This window comes from Pelobates fuscus, chromosome 2 (assembly GCF_036172605.1).
Source record: "Pelobates fuscus isolate aPelFus1 chromosome 2, aPelFus1.pri, whole genome shotgun sequence".
Taxonomy (NCBI): Eukaryota; Metazoa; Chordata; class Amphibia; order Anura; family Pelobatidae; genus Pelobates; species Pelobates fuscus.
In genome coordinates this window covers 54,891,989-54,914,480 of record NC_086318.1, presented here as the reverse complement: position 1 = coordinate 54,914,480, position 22,492 = coordinate 54,891,989, and the positions used below count along the sequence as shown (strand labels likewise).

Below are 22,492 nucleotides of genomic sequence, written 5' to 3'. Positions count from 1 at the left end.
CCTTCCAAATGGTTTAATAGAGTGATGGAAAGAGGAACTGTCACTAAAAAAAAGTAGATGTCAAACGTTTTGGCCCTCCAAATAATATCCTATTACAACTACACATTCACCAATGAATCTGGGGTCAACATGGGAGTTAAATGTTGTTCAAAAACACAAATCCCCTGGTAGTGAAGCACAGAATGCAAAATTCTTAAACTCCTATAAAACCGTACATGTCTGCCGTTCCACATGTTACATTAAAGACTGTGTAATCATTATTTGCACTGGCTATTGGGTGCATATATTAAACACATTTAGTTGAGAAAACATATACAAAACAAAACTCTGAACTATGTCAAAAAATATTTTATTCAGAAATCGAGGTCAAGCTGATCAAATTTGCAGATGAAAATACCCAAAACGTAAAATACATAAACATAATGTTGCAGCATCAGCCAAGGAAACATTCAAGACTTTTTTTTTATGGCAACAAGGCCAAAAGGGTATTTCCAATATTTATCTTCTAATTAGCTATTTTTCCCCCCAGTGTGTCATTCCCCCAAACAGGTTTTACAACAGCTTCCTTCAAAATCTAAACATAATACAATGAAAATCACTGTTACAACAATTCATAGAATTTTTTCAGTGTTCTCCCCAGAGGAACTGTCAATTGGTTAATTGAAACTGGTCTTTTCAAGTTCATACAGGATATTCCATTTAAAAAGAGACCACTGCGCGAGCCACCCGAGATAGGATGGGCCTGGTGGCCAACATTGCAAAATCCTCCGAGAAGAAAGATGTAACATTAAAACAGGGAGGGATTCTTTATATCTTCACAGTTCATCTTTATCAAAATCATCAAGATCCACATCACTGAGATCGATATCATCTTCAGCGGGCAGCTGTAATATAAAGAAAGATAACGGAATCAAGAAGCAGTCAGTGCAATCAGAACAGTCTGTACAATAATCTTATGCTTACCCCATCTATAAAAGGAAGTGCAGGATGCAGAAAAACAAAATATTTCTCAGCCAAGAGGCGTTGGGGGAGTGGAACCAAACATCACACTGACCAATCTGCACCTCTTCATAGAGATCCATTGAATCAGTGCATCTCTATGGGGAAGGTTCAGTGTCTCCATGCAGAGGGTGGAGACACTGCAGCACTGACCCAGGAAGCACCCCTGAAAAGAGTTTACAGCAAAACGCCTTCGGGGAGAGTCTATATACAACATTAAGTTGTTCTGGTGACTAGAGTATCCCTTAAAAAACAAAAAACACAGTCTTGAAAAAATGGATTTAGAGATGTATTCATACAAAAATAAATCTTACCTCTCCATCTTTCCCATCCCATGCGTCAACAGTGTTAATTTTAGGAATGGCTCCTCCACCCACAGTTGAAGTAGAGCCACGTCCAAAAGAGAGCTCCCTAAAACAAAGTTTGGAGAATTAATGCACTGGGGATTGTTCATGAGCCGACATACACTTTGTAAATTTAGGAACACATACAAAATATTCCATAAATAAATATTAAGGGGAACACGTCAGTCAATCGAAAAACAGAAGAAAACGAAGGGACAGTCTTTTGGTGGATTTCAGGAACTATGGAAAAGTGACAGCAGAAATGAAATCAAAGCCAGTTCTATTTAGACATATAGTTTAATATTTGTACTATCCAAACATTTAACAAGATGTGCTCAAACCCTTGATACATGAAATAGAGAAAAGAAGAAAAAAAAAATCACTGAATGTAGAACTTAAAAAGTGAATAAACTATGAAACTGGAGACCTTTTGTAATGGCAATACTGTGCTAGCAGAGGCTTTTATACCTTTTGGCCCATTAGCCTATTACACGTTGAGCACAGAGCCACAAGGGACACATGAACTGAGCAGAGTGCGGTGATCTGTGGTACTGTTTATAACGTAAACAATATAACAATTCAGCACTGCATAATCTGTAGGCACTTTATAAATAATACAAATCCTGTACAGTCACAAAAGATGACTTTTCACCTTTTTGTACAATTATGTAAATTTATAATCAAATCCAAGTGTAAAACAACCTCAAGCATAAAAAAGACAAATTACCCTGGCATTCATATTGGAAGCAATGTATACAGGAAACTTACCGTAGGAATTCATTAATTCCTTGTTCACTGAAGGAGCCCTTCAAAAGTGCAAACTTCATCTTTCTTGCATTGATCGCAGCCATGGCAGGGTAACCAAAGCCACCAATTCCAAGTGATGTTTCCAGGTCCAACTGAGCCCCAGCCTCTGTCCACAGCCACCTTACATAGAAAATACAGGATAAGAAAGCAATACCTCACTACAGATCCTACCACGTTAAGCTAGAACTTTATCGATCTCCTTTTTTCTACTCTCTTAAAAGGTTTTCCTGACACTTGTTCAGAGCTCTCAAACTTTACCATCCCTCCAAAAATGTGCCATGGTCAGTCTCTTGCTGGATGAACTATTTGATCTAATATGTTCCCTTATCTCCTCCACACCCATTCATCCCTTATTTTGAACTTTGTAGGGGGCAGGATCTGAGTTTAGCAAACAGATCTGCAATCTCAAATCTTACAATCTCAGCTTAATAAGTGCTCCCTCTGTTGACCATAGATTTAGTAGACATTTCTGCCACATCACTAGAGAGAGACTAAAAACCAGTCTTTCAGAACATAGCTCTACCTTACACCTTTGAAGATAAAGAGAACCATCTGTGCGATTAGCCCTTACCCCCACATTTTCTTCTTGTATTTATCAGCCATTTTTACCATGACGTCCAGGTATGCATTTCTACCTGAAGCACCTATGTAAGAGAGAGAATTTGAATAAAGACACGTGGTTTCACAAGACATTAGCACTTTTACTCATGAAGCTGGCTATTAAACTGGACGTATGCAATATGTATATAAGAACAAAAACAATCTTGGTCAAACTTTTACATGTGGTGCAATCACTATAGAAAATAATGGAATGGACACGTTTACAACATTTTTGCCAAAATGTAATCAGCAACACATAACAAAAGAGATATGTAGGACATAGGACAACCACCAAAAGTGCACTGCAAGAACATTTTAAGAAACAAAATATACAAAAGTTAATTAAGACCCGCCAGTTGATTTAAATAAGATAAAAAACAAAAGGCTCTGTGTGGCTCACCTGTGTCAAGGATATGTGGCAATACAGAAACAATACACAGCTGGTGTTCATCACAAGTCTTCTTCACAATATCTTCATTCAAGATCTGTTGTAGAGAAAAGGGATTTCAATTAAAACCAAAATGATGTGACTGTTCAAAAAAACAAAAACAAAACACAAGTAAGAATTACCTCCAAAATCTCAGGAGGTGGTGCATTTGCAGAGAACAGATCAAGGGCACGGGCAACAATATCAGCTTTTGTCCTTCCACCATCATAATCTACTGGGTCTTCTCCCTTCTGAAAGATCTTGATCGTTGGGAAGCCACGGACCTAAAAGAAAATAAATAAATAATAAATTGAGGATTTAGAGCACAAACTATATTCTATAAATATATTGATGCCGTCTGAGAACAGCCTCTGTGCTCCATTTTACTGTGGAACACAATGTGGATCAAACTCTATGTACTTATACATGAGAATGGGAGAAAAGGCCATTAAACACCAGCTTCCACCACTATCACAACTGAGCAAACTTAAAACACAGAGAGCTATATCACTTGTTTAAGGTGCACAAAGCAGTCTTCTTTCCTGACATCTGCAGAAAAACAGTATAAAGATGGGAGACCCAGGCAAGTCATGGTGCCTGGTATACAGATGGGAGACCCAGGCAAGTCATGGTGCCTGGCATACAGATGGGAGACCCAGGCAAGGCATGGTGCCTGGCATACAGATGGGAGACCCAGGCAAGTCATGGTGCCTGCACTGCCTGGCATACAGATGGGAGACCCAGGCAAGTCATGGTGCCTGGTATACAGATGGGAGACACAGGCAAGTCATGGTGCCTGGTATACAGATGGGAGACACAGGCAAGTCATGGTGCCTGGTATACAGATGGGAGACACAGGTAAGTCATGGTGCCTGGTATACAGATGGGAGACACAGGCAAGTCATCGTACTTCCCACAACCATAATCTTTTTACATTAATCGAAAGGTTAGTTTGTGCTTACTGGTAGGTTTGGTTCTCAGGTACTCACCTAGGCCAGTTGCTTCTGGGTAGCGAGGGCATTTGCTCATACACTGGAGCTTACCCATCCAACCAGACTGCCCACTTATTTGTAGGAACCTACCTCCTGGTTCTGTGACCAAGCATTAGCCACATGGTCCAGTGTTATGTGACTTATGATGGGGAACGGTCTCCCCATTCCATCATAAACATCTACCATGAGGAATGCCATCACCGGAAATTAATTTACCAAGCTAATTTGTCATACTCTACCATTACTGTAATACAGACTTGCTTGCTGCAGGTACAATAAATTTACAATAAAGTTCAGCCACACTCCTTGTCGTTACTGCAGATCAGTTTAATAGGCAGGCTAGTCAGTAATTCCTTGGGCATTTACTGTATATGAATTTACTATGCAGGTCAGTCACCCATTACCATTATAGAAGATTCCATTACAGTGTATTTCAGTCAGTTTTACAGCCAGTACTGTAATTAGCACTAATATACAATGCCGTTATATATAATTTCTTTCACAATCCCTTTCTACACTAGGGATCTGCCAGATTCCATTCTGTTCACAATATAAAGACTCCATATGCTCACCCCATATCGGGAAGCCAATCCCTGATGAACAGTTGCATCAACAGCAGCCAACTTCACTTTCCCTTTGGTTTGTTCTTTGACTTCGGAAGCAGCAGCTGCCCACTCGGGTTCCAGACTAAGTGAACAAAATACATTACATTAACATCAAGGCTGAATATTGGCTTTACAGGCCATCCCATAGAACGCAATTTCTGTCTCTGTGGAGGTTAATGCAGCTCCCAGGGTTTTATGTGAACTAATGCACTACTCTAGTTTTAACAAGGCAAATGCAATTACTGTATATGGAATCACAGTTACACACACATAAATGAAGAAACTGTATTCAAGACGGCTCATCTGCTAGAGCCGTAGGTTCCAATTGGCTGTTAAAAATCACATGTCCTGTAGGAACCTCTCTTTTAAAAAAAACAATTCAGTTTCCAAACCAACATGAAAATACAGCCATTTCTCAAGATGTAATAACAGCTACACTTACTATAGCTTGGCTAAAGGAAGTTATTCAGTTTGTAGTGTTATTTTAAAGGGACACTATAGTCCCCCAGACCACTTCAGCTCAATGAAGTGGTCTTGGTGCCAGGTCCCCCAGGTTTTAACCCTTCAGATGTAAACATAGCAGTTTTAGAGAAACTGCTATGTTTACATTGCAGGGTTAATGCCACTTCTAGTGGTCGTCTTCCTGACAGCCGCTGGAGGCGCTTCTGCGACGCTGAATGCGAAAATCGCATCCAGAACGTCCACAGGAAAGCATTGAGAAATGCTTTCCTATGGACTGTTTGAATGCGGGCGTGGCTCTTGCAGCGCATGAGCATTCCGCTCCACTCTGGAGCTGACGGAGTGGGAGGAGAGGTCACCAACGCAGAAGGAGCCCGGCGCTGGATTAAGGTAAGTAACTGAAGGGGTTTTAACCCCTTCAGCACCAAGGGAGGGGTACCCTGAGGGTGGGGGGTCCTAAGAATGATATAGGGTCAGGAAAACAAGTTTGTGATCCTTTAAAATAGATTGATATACACACACACAGACATCTCTATACCCCAGATTATTTTTTCACTTATAAGCAAATCAATAAAACAAGATAAAAAAATTATATATATATATATATATATATATATATATATACACACACACACACACACACACGTACACACAAAACACACACATATATATATATATATATATATATACACACACACACACACACACACCTCAATAATGTTAGATTGTAAGCTCACTGTGACAGGGCAATCTTGTTCGAAATCAAGGTTTGGCTTGTTTGCCTATTGTACAGTGCTGCGGAATATGTTGGCGCTATATAAATAATTCTAAATCACTCAAATATCTCCGAAACATGAAGAAAGACAAATGTAGATATTCTATAAAAATTGGAGATTTAGAAAAACATTGTGGTCTTAAAATGGCTTATGCAAAAAACGTGGTTTTACATAATTCTTCATGAACTCATTTGGCAATCAGTAAAAAAAAAACTGCACGCATTATGTTCCATAACATGAAACAAATCCAAATCAAACCAAAGAGAAGGGGTTTTGAATCTGAAAGATTTAGCAGGCTACAAACTAGGGACCATTAGCGACAAACTAGCAAAACCACAGACTAGTTTGAGATACATATTTGAAATATTTAGATAGAGAGATACTTACTTCTTGCAGTGTCCACACCATGGTGCAAAAAACTCTACAAGCCACACATCATCACTTTTTAACACTTCTCGGTCGAAATTGTCATCGGTTAGTTGGATGACATCCTTTGTGCTACCTCCACTGCCGCCATTTGATTTGCTCTGTAAAAAAATAAAAAATAATAAAAAAAATAAAATAGAAGTTATCCAGCTGAATGACTAAAACAAAAATACACCAGTTTTTTTTTTTTAAACAAATTTTAAGAATCTCTGAAGCAGAAATGCATTACATACATGAGCAAATGTGGGATATCTACAAAGCAAATAAAAAAGGCCAAATAGTGTAACACGTAATGACACTTGCATGAAAAGAAGGTTCAAGGTTAAACTCACAAAAGAGCAGATGTAAACAGGCATATCAAATGCATGTATTCTTTTTTTTCCACCCTGGTCCTCTCAGAAGTCAGGAGTATATGTGGAAAAATATAAAAAACATAGAACACTACTGTATGTATAAGAAAAAACGATATTATATTGCACTTACAGGAATTAAAAATGGTAAAAGCCAATCAATAAAACATCCGAAGACTCGGTGGCAGGACACAGCTGACCTTCTCCGGGTGAATCAGAAGAATACAATACAGCAAGTATGGAGTTAAGCCCTACACATTTAGTCTATTAGCTAGGATCGCCATCAGCCAATCCTCGGTCCGTCAGTCCATCTGTTTTGCCTCATCATTAGTCAGAGTTCCTGCCGGAGAGTTCAGGTTTCCTCGTTCCGTGGAACGCAAATGCGTTAGTCACTTCCGGTTCCAGTTCAGTGGAACGCATACTTGTCATGTGTAATGTGTGGTTATGGGGGAAATCAGTTCCCAAATCCTTCAAACTTGTCAAATAAAGGGGTAACATGTAGATTCCATATGGTTGTATCCGGATTTCCTCAATACGTGGAAATATTCCATAAGTTCATGAGAGATATAAGAAAAGAGAACACAGATTCTCTGTTACAGGTGCCTCATCTCAGGTCCCTATTTAGTCTTGTACTGCAGAGAGCCTCAGATGGAATTTTTTTCCCAAGTAAGTGGTTAATCTCATAAGAGCAGACATTAGACTGTGAGAGTAGGACCTGCCAAAGATGGGGTACATTGACGTTGTGGCAGGCTTATGCAATGTATGATCATATAATGTAACTAAATCCCCACTTTTTTGCCTAGATTAGGTGTTTTTAAAAAAAACTTTTACAAACTAATCTGTCAACATTGAAGTTGCTGTTTAGTAGATAGGAGAGTGCGCTGGATCTTGTGTATTTATTGTATAATATGGCCCCCAGCAGCACCCCATTTAAGCATGTTTAGGTGAGTGCAACCATCCCCCCATGTTTCCTATATATATTTGGGAGTCTAGCCAACTCCTTGGTTCTGCACCCCTCCCTGTTACAGGTGCCTCATCTCAGGTCCCTATTTAGTCTTGTACTGCAGAGAGCCTCAGATGGAATTTTTTTCCCAAGTAAGTGGTTAATCTCATAAGAGCAGACATTAGACTGTGAGAGTAGGACCTGCCAAAGATGGGGTACATTGACGTTGTGGCAGGCTTATGCAATGTATGATCATATAATGTAACTAAATCCCCACTTTTTTGCCTAGATTAGGTGTTTTTAAAAAAAACTTTTACAAACTAATCTGTCAACATTGAAGTTGCTGTTTAGTAGATAGGAGAGTGCGCTGGATCTTGTGTATTTATTGTATAATATGGCCCCCAGCAGCACCCCATTTAAGCATGTTTAGGTGAGTGCAACCATCCCCCCATGTTTCCTATATATATTTGGGAGTCTAGCCAACTCCTTGGTTCTGCACCCCTCCCTGTTACAGGTGCCTCATCTCAGGTCCCTATTTAGTCTTGTACTGCAGAGAGCCTCAGATGGAATTTTTTTCCCAAGTAAGTGGTTAATCTCATAAGAGCAGACATTAGACTGTGAGAGTAGGACCTGCCAAAGATGGGGTACATTGACGTTGTGGCAGGCTTATGCAATGTATGATCATATAATGTAACTAAATCCCCACTTTTTTGCCTAGATTAGGTGTTTTTAAAAAAAAAAACTTTTACAAACTAATCTGTCAACATTGAAGTTGCTGTTTAGTAGATAGGAGAGTGCGCTGGATCTTGTGTATTTATTGTATAATATGGCCCCCAGCAGCACCCCATTTAAGCATGTTTAGGTGAGTGCAACCATCCCCCCATGTTTCCTATATATATTTGGGAGTCTAGCCAACTCCTTGGTTCTGCACCCCTCCCTGTTACAGGTGCCTCATCTCAGGTCCCTATTTAGTCTTGTACTGCAGAGAGCCTCAGATGGAATTTTTTTCCCAAGTAAGTGGTTAATCTCATAAGAGCAGACATTAGACTGTGAGAGTAGGACCTGCCAAAGATGGGGTACATTGACGTTGTGGCAGGCTTATGCAATGTATGATCATATAATGTAACTAAATCCCCACTTTTTTGCCTAGATTAGGTGTTTTTAAAAAAAACTTTTACAAACTAATCTGTCAACATTGAAGTTGCTGTTTAGTAGATAGGAGAGTGCGCTGGATCTTGTGTATTTATTGTATAATATGGCCCCCAGCAGCACCCCATTTAAGCATGTTTAGGTGAGTGCAACCATCCCCCCATGTTTCCTATATATATTTGGGAGTCTAGCCAACTCCTTGGTTCTGCACCCCTCCCTGTTACAGGTGCCTCATCTCAGGTCCCTATTTAGTCTTGTACTGCAGAGAGCCTCAGATGGAATTTTTTTCCCAAGTAAGTGGTTAATCTCATAAGAGCAGACATTAGACTGTGAGAGTAGGACCTGCCAAAGATGGGGTACATTGACGTTGTGGCAGGCTTATGCAATGTATGATCATATAATGTAACTAAATCCCCACTTTTTTGCCTAGATTAGGTGTTTTTAAAAAAAACTTTTACAAACTAATCTGTCAACATTGAAGTTGCTGTTTAGTAGATAGGAGAGTGCGCTGGATCTTGTGTATTTATTGTATAATATGGCCCCCAGCAGCACCCCATTTAAGCATGTTTAGGTGAGTGCAACCATCCCCCCATGTTTCCTATATATATTTGGGAGTCTAGCCAACTCCTTGGTTCTGCACCCCTCCCTGTTACAGGTGCCTCATCTCAGGTCCCTATTTAGTCTTGTACTGCAGAGAGCCTCAGATGGAATTTTTTTCCCAAGTAAGTGGTTAATCTCATAAGAGCAGACATTAGACTGTGAGAGTAGGACCTGCCAAAGATGGGGTACATTGACGTTGTGGCAGGCTTATGCAATGTATGATCATATAATGTAACTAAATCCCCACTTTTTTGCCTAGATTAGGTGTTTTTAAAAAAAACTTTTACAAACTAATCTGTCAACATTGAAGTTGCTGTTTAGTAGATAGGAGAGTGCGCTGGATCTTGTGTATTTATTGTATAATATGGCCCCCAGCAGCACCCCATTTAAGCATGTTTAGGTGAGTGCAACCATCCCCCCATGTTTCCTATATATATTTGGGAGTCTAGCCAACTCCTTGGTTCTGCACCCCTCCCTGTTACAGGTGCCTCATCTCAGGTCCCTATTTAGTCTTGTACTGCAGAGAGCCTCAGATGGAATTTTTTTCCCAAGTAAGTGGTTAATCTCATAAGAGCAGACATTAGACTGTGAGAGTAGGACCTGCCAAAGATGGGGTACATTGACGTTGTGGCAGGCTTATGCAATGTATGATCATATAATGTAACTAAATCCCCACTTTTTTGCCTAGATTAGGTGTTTTTAAAAAAAACTTTTACAAACTAATCTGTCAACATTGAAGTTGCTGTTTAGTAGATAGGAGAGTGCGCTGGATCTTGTGTATTTATTGTATAATATGGCCCCCAGCAGCACCCCATTTAAGCATGTTTAGGTGAGTGCAACCATCCCCCCATGTTTCCTATATATATTTGGGAGTCTAGCCAACTCCTTGGTTCTGCACCCCTCCCTGTTACAGGTGCCTCATCTCAGGTCCCTATTTAGTCTTGTACTGCAGAGAGCCTCAGATGGAATTTTTTTCCCAAGTAAGTGGTTAATCTCATAAGAGCAGACATTAGACTGTGAGAGTAGGACCTGCCAAAGATGGGGTACATTGACGTTGTGGCAGGCTTATGCAATGTATGATCATATAATGTAACTAAATCCCCACTTTTTTGCCTAGATTAGGTGTTTTTAAAAAAAACTTTTACAAACTAATCTGTCAACATTGAAGTTGCTGTTTAGTAGATAGGAGAGTGCGCTGGATCTTGTGTATTTATTGTATATATATATATATATATATATATATAGTGTAAGAGGCAATACTAAGACAGTTTGTCTTTACACAAATACACACATATTGTAAACTTATATATAAAAAAAAAAAACACCAAACAAACAAAAAAACATTTAAATTATAATATTGTTAACATGAAAGGGGAAAAAACAAACAGAGTGTGAAGAAAGGAGAAAGTGTAGACCATTGTCAAACATATTTGGATGTTTGATGATTTTCATTTGGATACATAAATTACAGACATTGGAACCCAAGGGTCTCAATGTAGATTTTGATTTGGTATGTTTTTGTAAAATCTTATATAATTTACTTTTGATTGTGCATCCAGTTTCCGATCTTCTCCTCCTTGTCTTAACCCCTTAAGGACCAAACTTCTGGAATAAAAGGGAATCATGACATGTCACACGTCATGTGTCCTTAAGGGGTTAAATGCTTTATAGTCTTGACTTTATATTCCGATGCGTACTGAATACACTTTCTCCTTTCTTCACACTCTGTTTGGTTTTTCCACTTTCATGTTAACAATATTATAATTCAATTCATGTTTTAGTTTATTTACTCTGGTTTTATATAAGTTTACAATATAATGTGTGTATTTGTGTAAAGACAAACTGTCTTGGTATTGCCTCTTACTATATATACACACACACACACATCTGTGTTCTCTTTTCCTATATCTCGTATGAGCTTATGGAATATTTCCACGTATCGAGGAAATCAGGATATAAACATATGGTTTCTACACATTACCCCTTTATTTGACAAGCTTGATGGATTTGAAAACCGATTTCCCCCATAACTACAAGGACCATACATTACCTATGTGCTCCATATGACACGAATGTTCCACCGAACAGGAACCGGAAGTGACGCAGATGGAACATATTTGCGTACCACGGAAGGAGGAAACCTGAACTCTCCGGCGATGAGGCAAAACAGAGGGACTGACGGACCGAGGACTGGCTGATGGCAATTCAAGATGGAGCTAATGGGGTATATATGGTGTATTTATTATGTGGTATGCATCATGCTGGGTATGTTGTCCCCCGAGGAAGTCTAAGACGAAACGCGTAGGGCTTAACTCCATACTTGCTTTATTGTATTCGTTGGATTTATCCGGAGAAGGTCAGCTGTGTCCTGCCACCGAGTCTTCGGATGTTTTATTGATGGGCTTTTACCATTTTTAATTCCTGTAAGTTCAATATAATACAGTGCTGCACTATGATTTTTATATTTTTCCACATATACTCCTGATTTCTGAGAAAGAACACGTACATTTGATGTGCCTGTTTACCTCTGCTCTTTGTGAGTTTAACCTTGAACCTTCTTTTCATTCAAGTGTCATTGCATTGTTACACTATTTGGCCTTTTAATTTGCTTTGTAGATATCCCACATTTGCACATTTTCTGTTTTAAGGATTTAGAGGTATCCTTTGTTTTTTATCTACAATTGATAAAAGGGTAATTTCCATTTATCTAATATATTGAGTGTTTTGCACTGCACTTTTAAAGGTGATAGTCTGAGAATCTTCCTATTACATACACGAGGCATTAAAAATCAAAGATAAGAAAATTATAAAAAACAAAAACTCAAAATCATGCTTGCACACCCCCCTCCCACCTAAAAGAACCAGAGCACCCAGGCACTAAAACAATTTATAACTGCCAAGGACAAAAAAAGGTAAGAACACGTGAAACAAGTAGGAGAGACTCCATTAACCTATAGTTAGTTTAATATAGAATGTGGAAGGCAAGCATAATAAGAAAGTCAGGCTAAACAACCGAGGTGAAAGAAAAATATATATTGGTGGGTTGCAGGAAAAGTTTAAAAGACTGGAATTCTATCTAAAACGAGCGGCTTGTTGCATTAGGTTGCAGCCTGCCACCACCTCCAAAAAGAGCCAAGCTAGATATTCCAAGGCGGTTTTAATGCGCAGTTGAAAAGAGGAATACAAAGTAGGGATCTAAAATTTCCATATTTTGAATATTCTTTTTGACAAGGATTCCTTGTTAGTGTATTTAACCAATACACTTTGAATAAAACGTTTGGTTAGCAAAGCCCTAAAAAAAAAACAACGGTGGCATAGTAGGCTAGTTCTAAACTTGGAGTATGGTTTTGGGACCCAGTGCAGCTATAATTGTGAGGAATGGTGTATGAGGTAGGGAAATCGTGTGAGTGGTCCCAAGACAAGAAACTCAGGGACGGACTGTAAAGGAGGCATTTTGTTGATCTTCAGATAAGATAGAATCTTCCTCCAAAATTGTTAGACCTAAGGGCAGCCCTTAAGGCAATGGTAAGAGTTTTTTTGATGGGTGCATTTAAAACAAGTTGTGGTGTCCTTCCAGGCCATAACATAGCTTCAGTGTGGGGAATAATAAGTGCAGTGGGTTGTTTGAAGGAACATGTGCCTGTATTAAACTATGGGAAGCAATTGAGTTTGGAAACAGGGAATGGCCAAGATATCCTCTGGGATGATGTTTGTTAAGTGTGACAACCAGTTACATAAGCCCATCTCATTGGAGGTCAAGACAGCGTATGATAGCATTCAGTTTTGAGGAAGAGTAAGAAGTGGATGTCTTGTTGCGTAAGAAGATAATTTTGTGTTAGGAAGTGGAAATGTCTCAACTTTAAGTAAGCAAACCATTGTAGTGGAAGACCCAGAATATGCTTTGTGATGCTCAAGTAGTAGCAAAATCTTTGGGAGGTAATGTCCACAAATTGGTATAAGGTCATGATTCCTTGTGTCATCTATGAAGTAAATGAGCAAGTGTTGGTTCCAATTATTTGACAATCGAATATTAAAAAGGTTAAAGAGGACGGGTGCCTAGTTTAGAGCTTGAAAGTTTCCCAGCTTTAAAAGAGACTGCTAGAAGAGGGTTGGAAAGGATTCGATTAGGAAGGAGGTTGTGTGATTTGTGAAGCAAAACTGGTCAGGGGTCCGAATTCACCAGAAAAGGATTCGAGAGGGAGGTCTGAAAACTTTCTGCACTTGTATCCAGCCTATGAAGAAAGAAAGAGACTGAACAGGGATTATAACGAAATCCTCCCAATTATCAGTCCCTATACCCCAAATGCAAATTGTTCATAATTTTGTGGCAGCAAGTTGTCGCGGTAAAAAGCTCAACGCGCGTTTCGGCGCTGGTGTTGTGCCTTTCTCAAGAGCTTGAAAAAGGCGCAACGCCAGCGCCGAAACGCGCGTTGAGCTTTTTACCGCGAGCACTTGGTCATCACTTAGCTTAGGCATCTGTTAGCTATTTTCAATATTAGGAGAGGTTTTGGCTATATTTTAGGACTTAGGATTTCTAGTTTGCTGGCTTCATATTAGGACTTAGGATCTTCAGTATGCTGCTCTTTAGGTTTGCTTTTTTCGTTATCTTTAGCCATCACAGCATCTCATGGTTACATTTAGAAATGGGGTCTATTTATTAGGGCAGTTACTATTTTACTAATCTTTAAGTATCTTCTATTACTAAGCCACTCTGGTAAGATCTATAGAAATCCTTCTATCACCCCCAATTTCGGCATCACTTGATTATGGGATGACGATTGTCCTGTACTTATACCCTATTATTTGTAATATGGGTGATATAGATTATACCCAATAGATCTTCTAATACATATATATTTACGGAGGGGTCTTTTTGATACTATAGCATTACGGGCTATTTATTCTGAGGAATTTGACCGCAGACAAGTACATACTACCAGTTTCATTTGTGGCTATACCCACATTTTTTCTTTTGATCTCGATAAGCTATTTTACCTACTTAGCTATTGATTATAATGGGTGATACCTATTCATATTCACCACTGAGGTGATTTTGGTACAGTGATTTAGCTTTCCTCTCTCTCTAATACACCAATAGCTGCTTTGGTTCACTGAGATATTGTTACAAATTATATGACTACATTTTATATTATCTATCTCATAAACCAACTTAGTAGCTTTACTGCAAAGGTGTACTGAACATTCAGCACATAACAGATGAGATATATATATATATATATATATATATATAATGTTTTATCCTTTCACTGTTTATACACATTTTCACTGTTCTTTTATCTATTATTATTTTTTTCCCCTAAGAGGGATTAATAAAAATGTATTATTTTCAATATATTTCATTCAAGTTCTATACTGGCAACTTGCTGCCACAAAATTATGAACAATTTGCATTTGGGGTATAGGGACTGATAATTGGGAGGATTTCGTTATAATCCCTGTTCAGTCTCTCTTTCTTTCTTCATATTATATCCTAGGGTTATGCCCTTATACCCTGCAACCCAACCAACTCCAGTGTAGGACTTTTTTTGTCTTTCACTGGGTGTTGTGTCATTTCTCTTGTATCCAGCCTAGCCTCCAATCTGTACTCAGAAGCATTGGGAAAGTTAAGCCCATCATTAAGTCGGAGTGGATTAAGCTTAGTGAGACAAACAGGCTTTAGTTCCCTCACAGATAAAATATTGCATACATGGGGCACACTGCTTCCACCTATTTGTTGGTGAAAGGTCTTCATTATACTTTTGGTACATTGGTATTACTTGCACCGTTTGCTTAGAGGGTGTTGTCACCACACATCACAATATACCAGCAATAAAGAGATAAAGAAGCACAATTCAGTGGGCAAACCATAAAGTATAGTTTAGTAACTATCCCAAACAGCACTGAAAAGAGAATATTGTATGGAAGGCAAGTAAAACTGGCATAGCACATTTTCAAAAAGGAAACATTAAGTTTAATCTGGACTGCATGGTCATTATATCACCTATTTTGAAACTGGTGTGAATTTAGTTTATGAAGGCATAAAAGGTTTTGAAAAATTCACGATAGGTCAAAATGTGTAAGTCTAGGTTTGAGGTTTACCACGTGCAGGAATTTTTGCACAGCATTTCAGTTACTGGACTGCCTGTGTTCATAAGAGGCTTCACCATCAATAATAAAATGTTATTTATAAAGTGCCACCATATTCTGTTGCATTGTAAAGTGACTGCATGCCCCCCATGCATTTTCGTTAGTTTGGTAGAGACTTGTCCTAGGTTGACCGCTTATTTCCATAATGTTTTGAGTAGACAGTTATTTGAAAGGCTTGGTTTTATCGAAGGAAGCGCAGAAATTCTAGTAGTTCATTAATTACTTTGGACTTTCTCAACCTCTCATCACTAGGAGTTATGTCAATTGCCTGACCCTACATTTATGGTGGCTCATGGCCAAAGGCAGAAGCAGACAGACATTAGCCACAATTACTGAAAGACATAAAACAGAATTTGACAATTAAGAAGGTGAAGCAAGGAAGCAAGGTTTTTAACTCTGAGAACATGGGAGCAGTTTAGAAATGCTCTTTGTAGCACACCTCCAGGGTAGGACATCTAGTTCACTTTTTCAAGCATTGTTTAATGATGGGACATAAGAGATTGCAAGCACGTTGCTGTGCGCCAAAATGGAATCGGATTAGTTTCCTGCATTATTTTTTAAAGAAAAGGCGGATTTTATAAAGAGTTGAGGAAAAAACCCAACACGATTTCATATATGCACCAATTTGAAGTAATGTAGGGTTCAATCCAATTAAAATGTGGTTGCATGATTTCATAAGTTAATTTTACACCCTTTGACGGTATCAGGCCGTTGAACAGTTCAACATTTTGGCTTATTGGAGTCCTATCTTCTGCACATTGCAACTTAAAACTGCAGTCCTATGTAGGTAGTAATAACGTCCAGTTACGCAGTAGGAAAACTGATGCTTAAGTCATGATACAGTACAGAATCACAGAACTGGGTGGAAGGTTCTTATATGGACATGCTCAGTTGGTATACTAAAGAGACAAATCAAATGTGGAGTTGGAAAGTAGGATTTGGAGGAATGAACGAAGAACATTTTGTCAGTCTTGATGGGAAATGCAAGATCTTCTGAAAGTTCTAGAACAGACGCCGCAAAAGGATTTGTAACTGGGACAGGCCAAGTAAGAGCCTTTTACAACATCTCGATGTCTACATGCTGATAGGTTTTAGATTACATTGAAATATCGGGTATTTCCGTATTTGGGAATGAAGTTTACAGACTGCCTAGTAAGTATTTTAAGAGCAAGATTAACCACGGAAAACACAGGAATAACCAGGATTGTATTGTACAATTTTACTTCCGGAATGTATGTTTGTAGTTACATAACCTTCTCTCCCTAATCTATTTAGATCATTGTGGGATTCACCTGGATGACCAGAACAGAGAGCTTATGAAAGGGTGACTGTTTATGTGTGCTTGTCGTTCTAGCGCGAATGGCAAAAGCTGGGACCATTTTGTGAAGCAAATGACACTTGAACCAAGAACTGTTCTTTGAAGTCTCTCAAACGCATTTTCCACTTTCAACAAGGCATTTTATCTTGGGATACACCACAGAATGTGGACACTGGAGATATGCCTATTTATGTACTGGTACTACCACCTCTGAGAAGTTGCTTCTCTGATGCTAAAGGAACATTTGACAGTATATCCTTCATAAATCATATGGGATATTCTTCAATATTGTACCCTGACATAGGAAAACTATCCCAGTGCCAAGCGGATTAGACCCACAAGGTAGAAACTGCAGTCCATGGCAGGTTTCTAGTCATTGATCCTTTTAGATCATAGCCCACGCTTTTGTTTACAAATAAAACAAAAACAACACACCAGAGTTCATTGCCAATGGTGTCTCCACAAATGTAGTATGAAGTATGTGCTCATTTGCATGTAATACTGGGAACTCTAGGATAGTTGTGGAAAAATGACTTCAAGTTTCTATCCCAAGAGGGACCCCTCAAATCCAACGGGAGATATGTAGGTGATGCAGAATGGTATTTTTTTTTGTATTCTACAGATACACAAAGATCACAAAAGCAGGAAGTCCAGCTCAGCTTTGAAAGATTGTAATTTTGGTCTTAAAATTACATTTTAAACAAATTAAAATGCGGTAAATTTGTAAGAGAGATTTGATTAAAAGAATATAAATCTGGAACTGGAAACTTCTATATCTTCTATCTTGGAGATCTAGAAAGGAGGCAGCTGGTAAGATCTTCTCCACAAGGAGCATGGTTAACTGCATCTGGACATTCTGCCTGCTGCATGTCTCAAATTCAGCCAACATATTCAAATTGTGGTGAGGTTGGTTTGCACATGAATTCGATCACATGCAAGTAGGTTCTTGTGTTTCCATTTTCGCCTGTCTAGGGCCACTATTAACACCGGGGCGGCGGCGGCGCTGCTGTTGTTGTTGTTGTTTCAGTGGTTTTCTCTGCTTCGGTTTCTGCTTTGCACAGACAGTGTTGCTTGGGTGCTAAAAGATAATAGCCTTTTTACAAGAGAAATGTATGATCCTACAAATCTGAACATCCCAATGATATTGGCCTCCTTATATAAATCCAGAACTGTGTGTCGTTCTGACAACACTGTCTGATGTTTTAGAACTGTACTGCTAACATTGAACCTGCTGAACCTTACATTAGTAATATTCTCAACATGTACATGTTATAACAAAACTGATCAGGTTTTGCATTATTTGCCTAGCAATCTTGGGTCACTGGGCTTCTGAAACTGTATCCCAACGCTGTGACTGCATGCTTCAGGCAACAGATTTCTTCTTTTACAGGTTTTTCCTGATGAGAAACTTTGGTCACTGAATAGATAATGGAACTTATCTGGACAGATTACTTGAGGACATAGAAGTTGAAGCATCATGTGTTTAAGACTTCCTTCAGGAAGAGAGAACCAATGTATACTGGATGCATGTGTAATGCTGACTATATAAAACTAAGTGTATGAAAGGACCAATACTGTTCTTAAGACAAAACTAAAATTTACATTGAGATTACTGGATGGATATATAATGTTAAGTTGGATTTAAGGAACCCTTTTACCAAGAGGTGATATAAGCAAAATGTGCGAAAAATTGTCTCAGTCAGTATCAGAAGAGGACCTGGACAATGTTGTGTATATCTCAAACACACAATATCACCTTTTGGAAAAAGAGTTCTTGAATATATCTTTTCAAACTATCTAAAGTATGGTTCATAAGATTACCCAGAATGCAGTATGGAATACACATGAGTTTAGTGTTTGTGCTCACGTTCCGATTAAGTTACAACTTTGGCAACCATGCTTAAATTATGGATTAGATGAATGACCATCAAAAAGTCAAAATGGAGTTTGATTCATTCTGGCTATTTACTAAACTCTGACTTGTTTCAAATGCAGATACTTTCTGTAGGCTGCCTCTCCTCTTCCAACTTTCTCCATTTACGGTTCTTCAAGCATACATTCCATATGAATGGTGGTAGAGGAACGAATATCATCTCGATTAATAAGCAAAGCTTTTTTTTTTTTTTTTAATTCCTTTCAGAGTGTAAGATGCCACTTCCAGCAAAGCCCTTCTTTGCATTTTTTTCAGGGTAGTGGGACATGTTGAAACCATAACCACTAACTGTTTCTATGTATTACACATTCACAAGTAACAAAGGAATTGCTATCCTTTATGGATTTGTTGTGGTCATTATATTGTCTAAATGTTTGCCAAATAATCCCATCAGAGATTGATCAGTGCGAAACCACTTACCAAGCAAACAACTTGTAAAACTGAAAATCTAATATTTAATACATAAACAACTGTTCACAGTGCATAAGTGGCTAAAATGGACTTAAGCAGGTCATGTGATCTGTGGCAACAAATGCAAAAGGGGGGGGGGGGGGGTGGGAAGAAGAGAGAGAGGAGTGGCTGAAGCAGCTGTTCCAAAAAAATAAAGAAAATCACAGCATTGTGTCTCCTGTAGGCAATTTTAGAGTCAATCATTATTACCATTAAGCATATAACTATGTACTGTATGCTAAAGTGTGCTTCAGCAGAAGGAATCTTCTGATTTGATTTATGTAATCCAGTATGCCACACCCATGCCTGTTAACATGCCAATCTTTGAAAGGTTTTGGGAGGATGGACTATTACCCTTGTTTTCACACTTTTTTTTATCCCCCCCCCCCCTTTATACCTTTATTTAGTTTTCTTTTATTTAATTAACGGATTGCTTGCCCCATTTTCCCCTGTAATATTTCCCATTGTCATTTATCCTGGTAATTTGGTTTTTGAAAAAAATTAATTGAAAAAGACATTTGAAAATAAACATGTGTTCTTGAATGCACGAGGTTAAAAAAGTGTGATATATAGATCTAGATAGTGCATGATTATATAAAAATCAGAATAAGCAAGTTTTAACTCTGTCAGAGGTTCCAGATGGGATCAACTGCAATATCTATGATGGAAACCATCTTCCCTCTCTCAAGAACAGGTTATATTTGAAAAATAAAGAGGGAAAAGAAACTCCTGATAGATACACATAATAAAAGGTAAATTCTGAAACAGTACAGTTTTGAGATGGACATCGTAAGACCCTTCTTCAAATTTAAAGACAACGTAGTCGAACTGGGAGCATAGGTGACTTGTTCCCAACATTCTTTGTTTGAGCAAGTTTAAAGGAGCAATACTCAAAAGCTAGCATGGTTGTGGTGTTGGTCAGGATCTTACCTTCAGGGGTTAAACTTAGTAAGAGCAGCCAATGGCTGAAAGAAGATATGATCTACATATGCGTGTGGCTTTTTGTGCGCTTTGAGATCTGCTGCTATATAGAATGTACATTTTGAAGATAAAACACATGTAAAAAAAATTAGTTTTAAGTGATTCGTCTGAATAAAATTGCTGGCAATCGTTGAAAGAATTGATTTAGAAAATACAGTTAGTTGTGAACACATCGGATTCATTAGACGAATCACTTAAAAACAAAACTTCTGCACAGGTTTAAGAACAAACAAGTAAACATATCATTTGCAAATGGTTCAGATATCTGGACAAAAACTTACCTGTCTTCCATAATCTGACCCAGCACCTCCACCACCTCGTCCACTAAGCCGATCCTGTACAAGAGATTGGAGGGCACTAAATGCACCCTTAACAATAGCGTCACTAGACCGTCCACCTGCAAAGAACAAAATGCGTGGTTATAACAATTTATAATGGATTAAGCTCATTTTCATGTTTAAAAGCCATTGTTCTAAACTGCAACTATAATCTTTTTTTTAGATTGCAAAATAAGTTAAATAAAACAAATATAGAAGTTATGGTGAAGATGCAGCATTTAACAAGGCGAGCACAGATGTCATGTGACTGGGTACAAGTGCAGCGTGATTGTATGGGATGTAGCGTATGTTTGGTACACTATTACAGATCAGAGCTGCAGTTGCTGGCAGGCAAAACACAGTTCTTGGACTGGCAACTCATTATTAATGCAGATCCTCTAGAGATAATGGGTATGGTGATGTTAAAATGCAGAAGAGTGGGTGGCTGTCCGTTCACTGTGGGGTAAAAGTTATGGTCACTTGGACAATACAATAATTTCTGGATTAAGAAAAAAAAATAAAAAAAAAAAATACCGTAATAATAAAAAGGCAAGAAGACTGTAACGACTCCTAAACAATGACAGCTATGGAATTTCTCAGCAGATGCTTCTAACAGAAATATTATTGAAAGTGAAGGTCAGAAACTGCCCCTACCAGAATGCTGCCCAAATCTCAGGCATTGTGACAAATGTTACAAGACACACACATGCACTGCTCAGGTTCACACGCAGACGTAAATTCACAAAGAAAGCAACATTTCTATTTGATCAGACATCGAGATTAGCCACAAGAATATGGCAATCAGGATTTGAACGCGTATGTATTTTCATGAACATGGCATTTTATAATATTACACAAATACAGTGATTTTAAACTAATGTGCTATAAAGTTCTGAATTTTTTTAAAAAGTACTATTGGAGGGCCCAGTGTAAAAGCTAGTAGGATCTAATAGAAAAGGTGTACAATCACTATTACAGAAGCTTTTAAAGAACCATTACACAAGGACACTATAGTCACCAAAATTACTTTAGCTTAATGAAGCAGTTTTGGTATATGGATCATGCTTCTGAAGTTGCACTGCTTAATTCACTGCCATTTAGGAGTTAAAACACTTTTGTTTCGGTTTATGAAGCCCTAGCCACACCTCCCCTGGCTGTGACTGACAGAGCCCGCATGAAAAACATTTTCATCTTCAATCAGATGTAACTTACTTTAAAGGAACGCTATAGGGTCAGGAACACAAACATGCGTTCCTGACCCTATAGTGTGTAAAAAAAAAAATTAAAAAAAAAAACCTCCATCTAACCCCACTGGCTCCTCCCTTGCCCCTCTAAATATAGCAAAACAATATTTTGCAGTCTGTTGCTGCTGGCTCTGCCCTTGATCTGCCTGACATCATCAGAAGTGTTTATCAAAGCCAATCACAATGATTTCCCATAGGAAAGCATTGGATTGGCCGAGAATGTTAAGGAGGCAGATTCAGCACAAGCCAAACACAACTGTGGCCAATCAGCATCTCCTCATAGAGATGCATTAAATCAATGCATCTCTATGAGGAAAGTTTAGTGTCTCTATGCAAATTGTAAGGGTACTAAATGTTAGTGCTGCACACTGTGCAGCACTCCCCCAGGAAGCACCTATAGTAGCCATATGAGGAGTGGCCACTGGAGGTAACCCTAGGCTGTAATGTAAACACTGCATTTTCTCTGAAAATACAGTGTTTACTGCAAAAAGCTTGAAGGGAATCATTATACTCTCCAGAACAAATACAATAAGCTGTAATTGTTCTGGTGATTATAGTGTCCCTTTAAATTGTTTTTGAAATGAACATTTATGTGGCTTCAAAGCAAAACTGCAGAAAAAAAATA

General features: G+C 38.5%; 1 protein-coding gene across 1 annotated transcript in view; it reads right to left on the bottom strand.

Annotated features, from left to right (window-relative positions):
* Positions 1–333: 333 nt before the first annotated feature.
* The window catches only part of PDIA6 (protein disulfide isomerase family A member 6), a 26,136-nt gene continuing 3,977 nt past the window's right edge, over positions 334–22,492 (bottom strand). The window contains exons 5-13 of the mRNA XM_063442162.1: positions 20,588–20,703; positions 6,397–6,536; positions 4,742–4,856; positions 3,321–3,461; positions 3,151–3,235; positions 2,722–2,794; positions 2,112–2,270; positions 1,314–1,410; positions 334–884 (exon numbers count right to left, since the gene is read on the bottom strand). Of these exons, the coding sequence (XP_063298232.1) occupies positions 816–884; positions 1,314–1,410; positions 2,112–2,270; positions 2,722–2,794; positions 3,151–3,235; positions 3,321–3,461; positions 4,742–4,856; positions 6,397–6,536; positions 20,588–20,703 (995 nt within the window). The 3' untranslated portion in view covers positions 334–815. The remainder of the gene's footprint in view (positions 885–1,313; positions 1,411–2,111; positions 2,271–2,721; positions 2,795–3,150; positions 3,236–3,320; positions 3,462–4,741; positions 4,857–6,396; positions 6,537–20,587; positions 20,704–22,492) is intronic.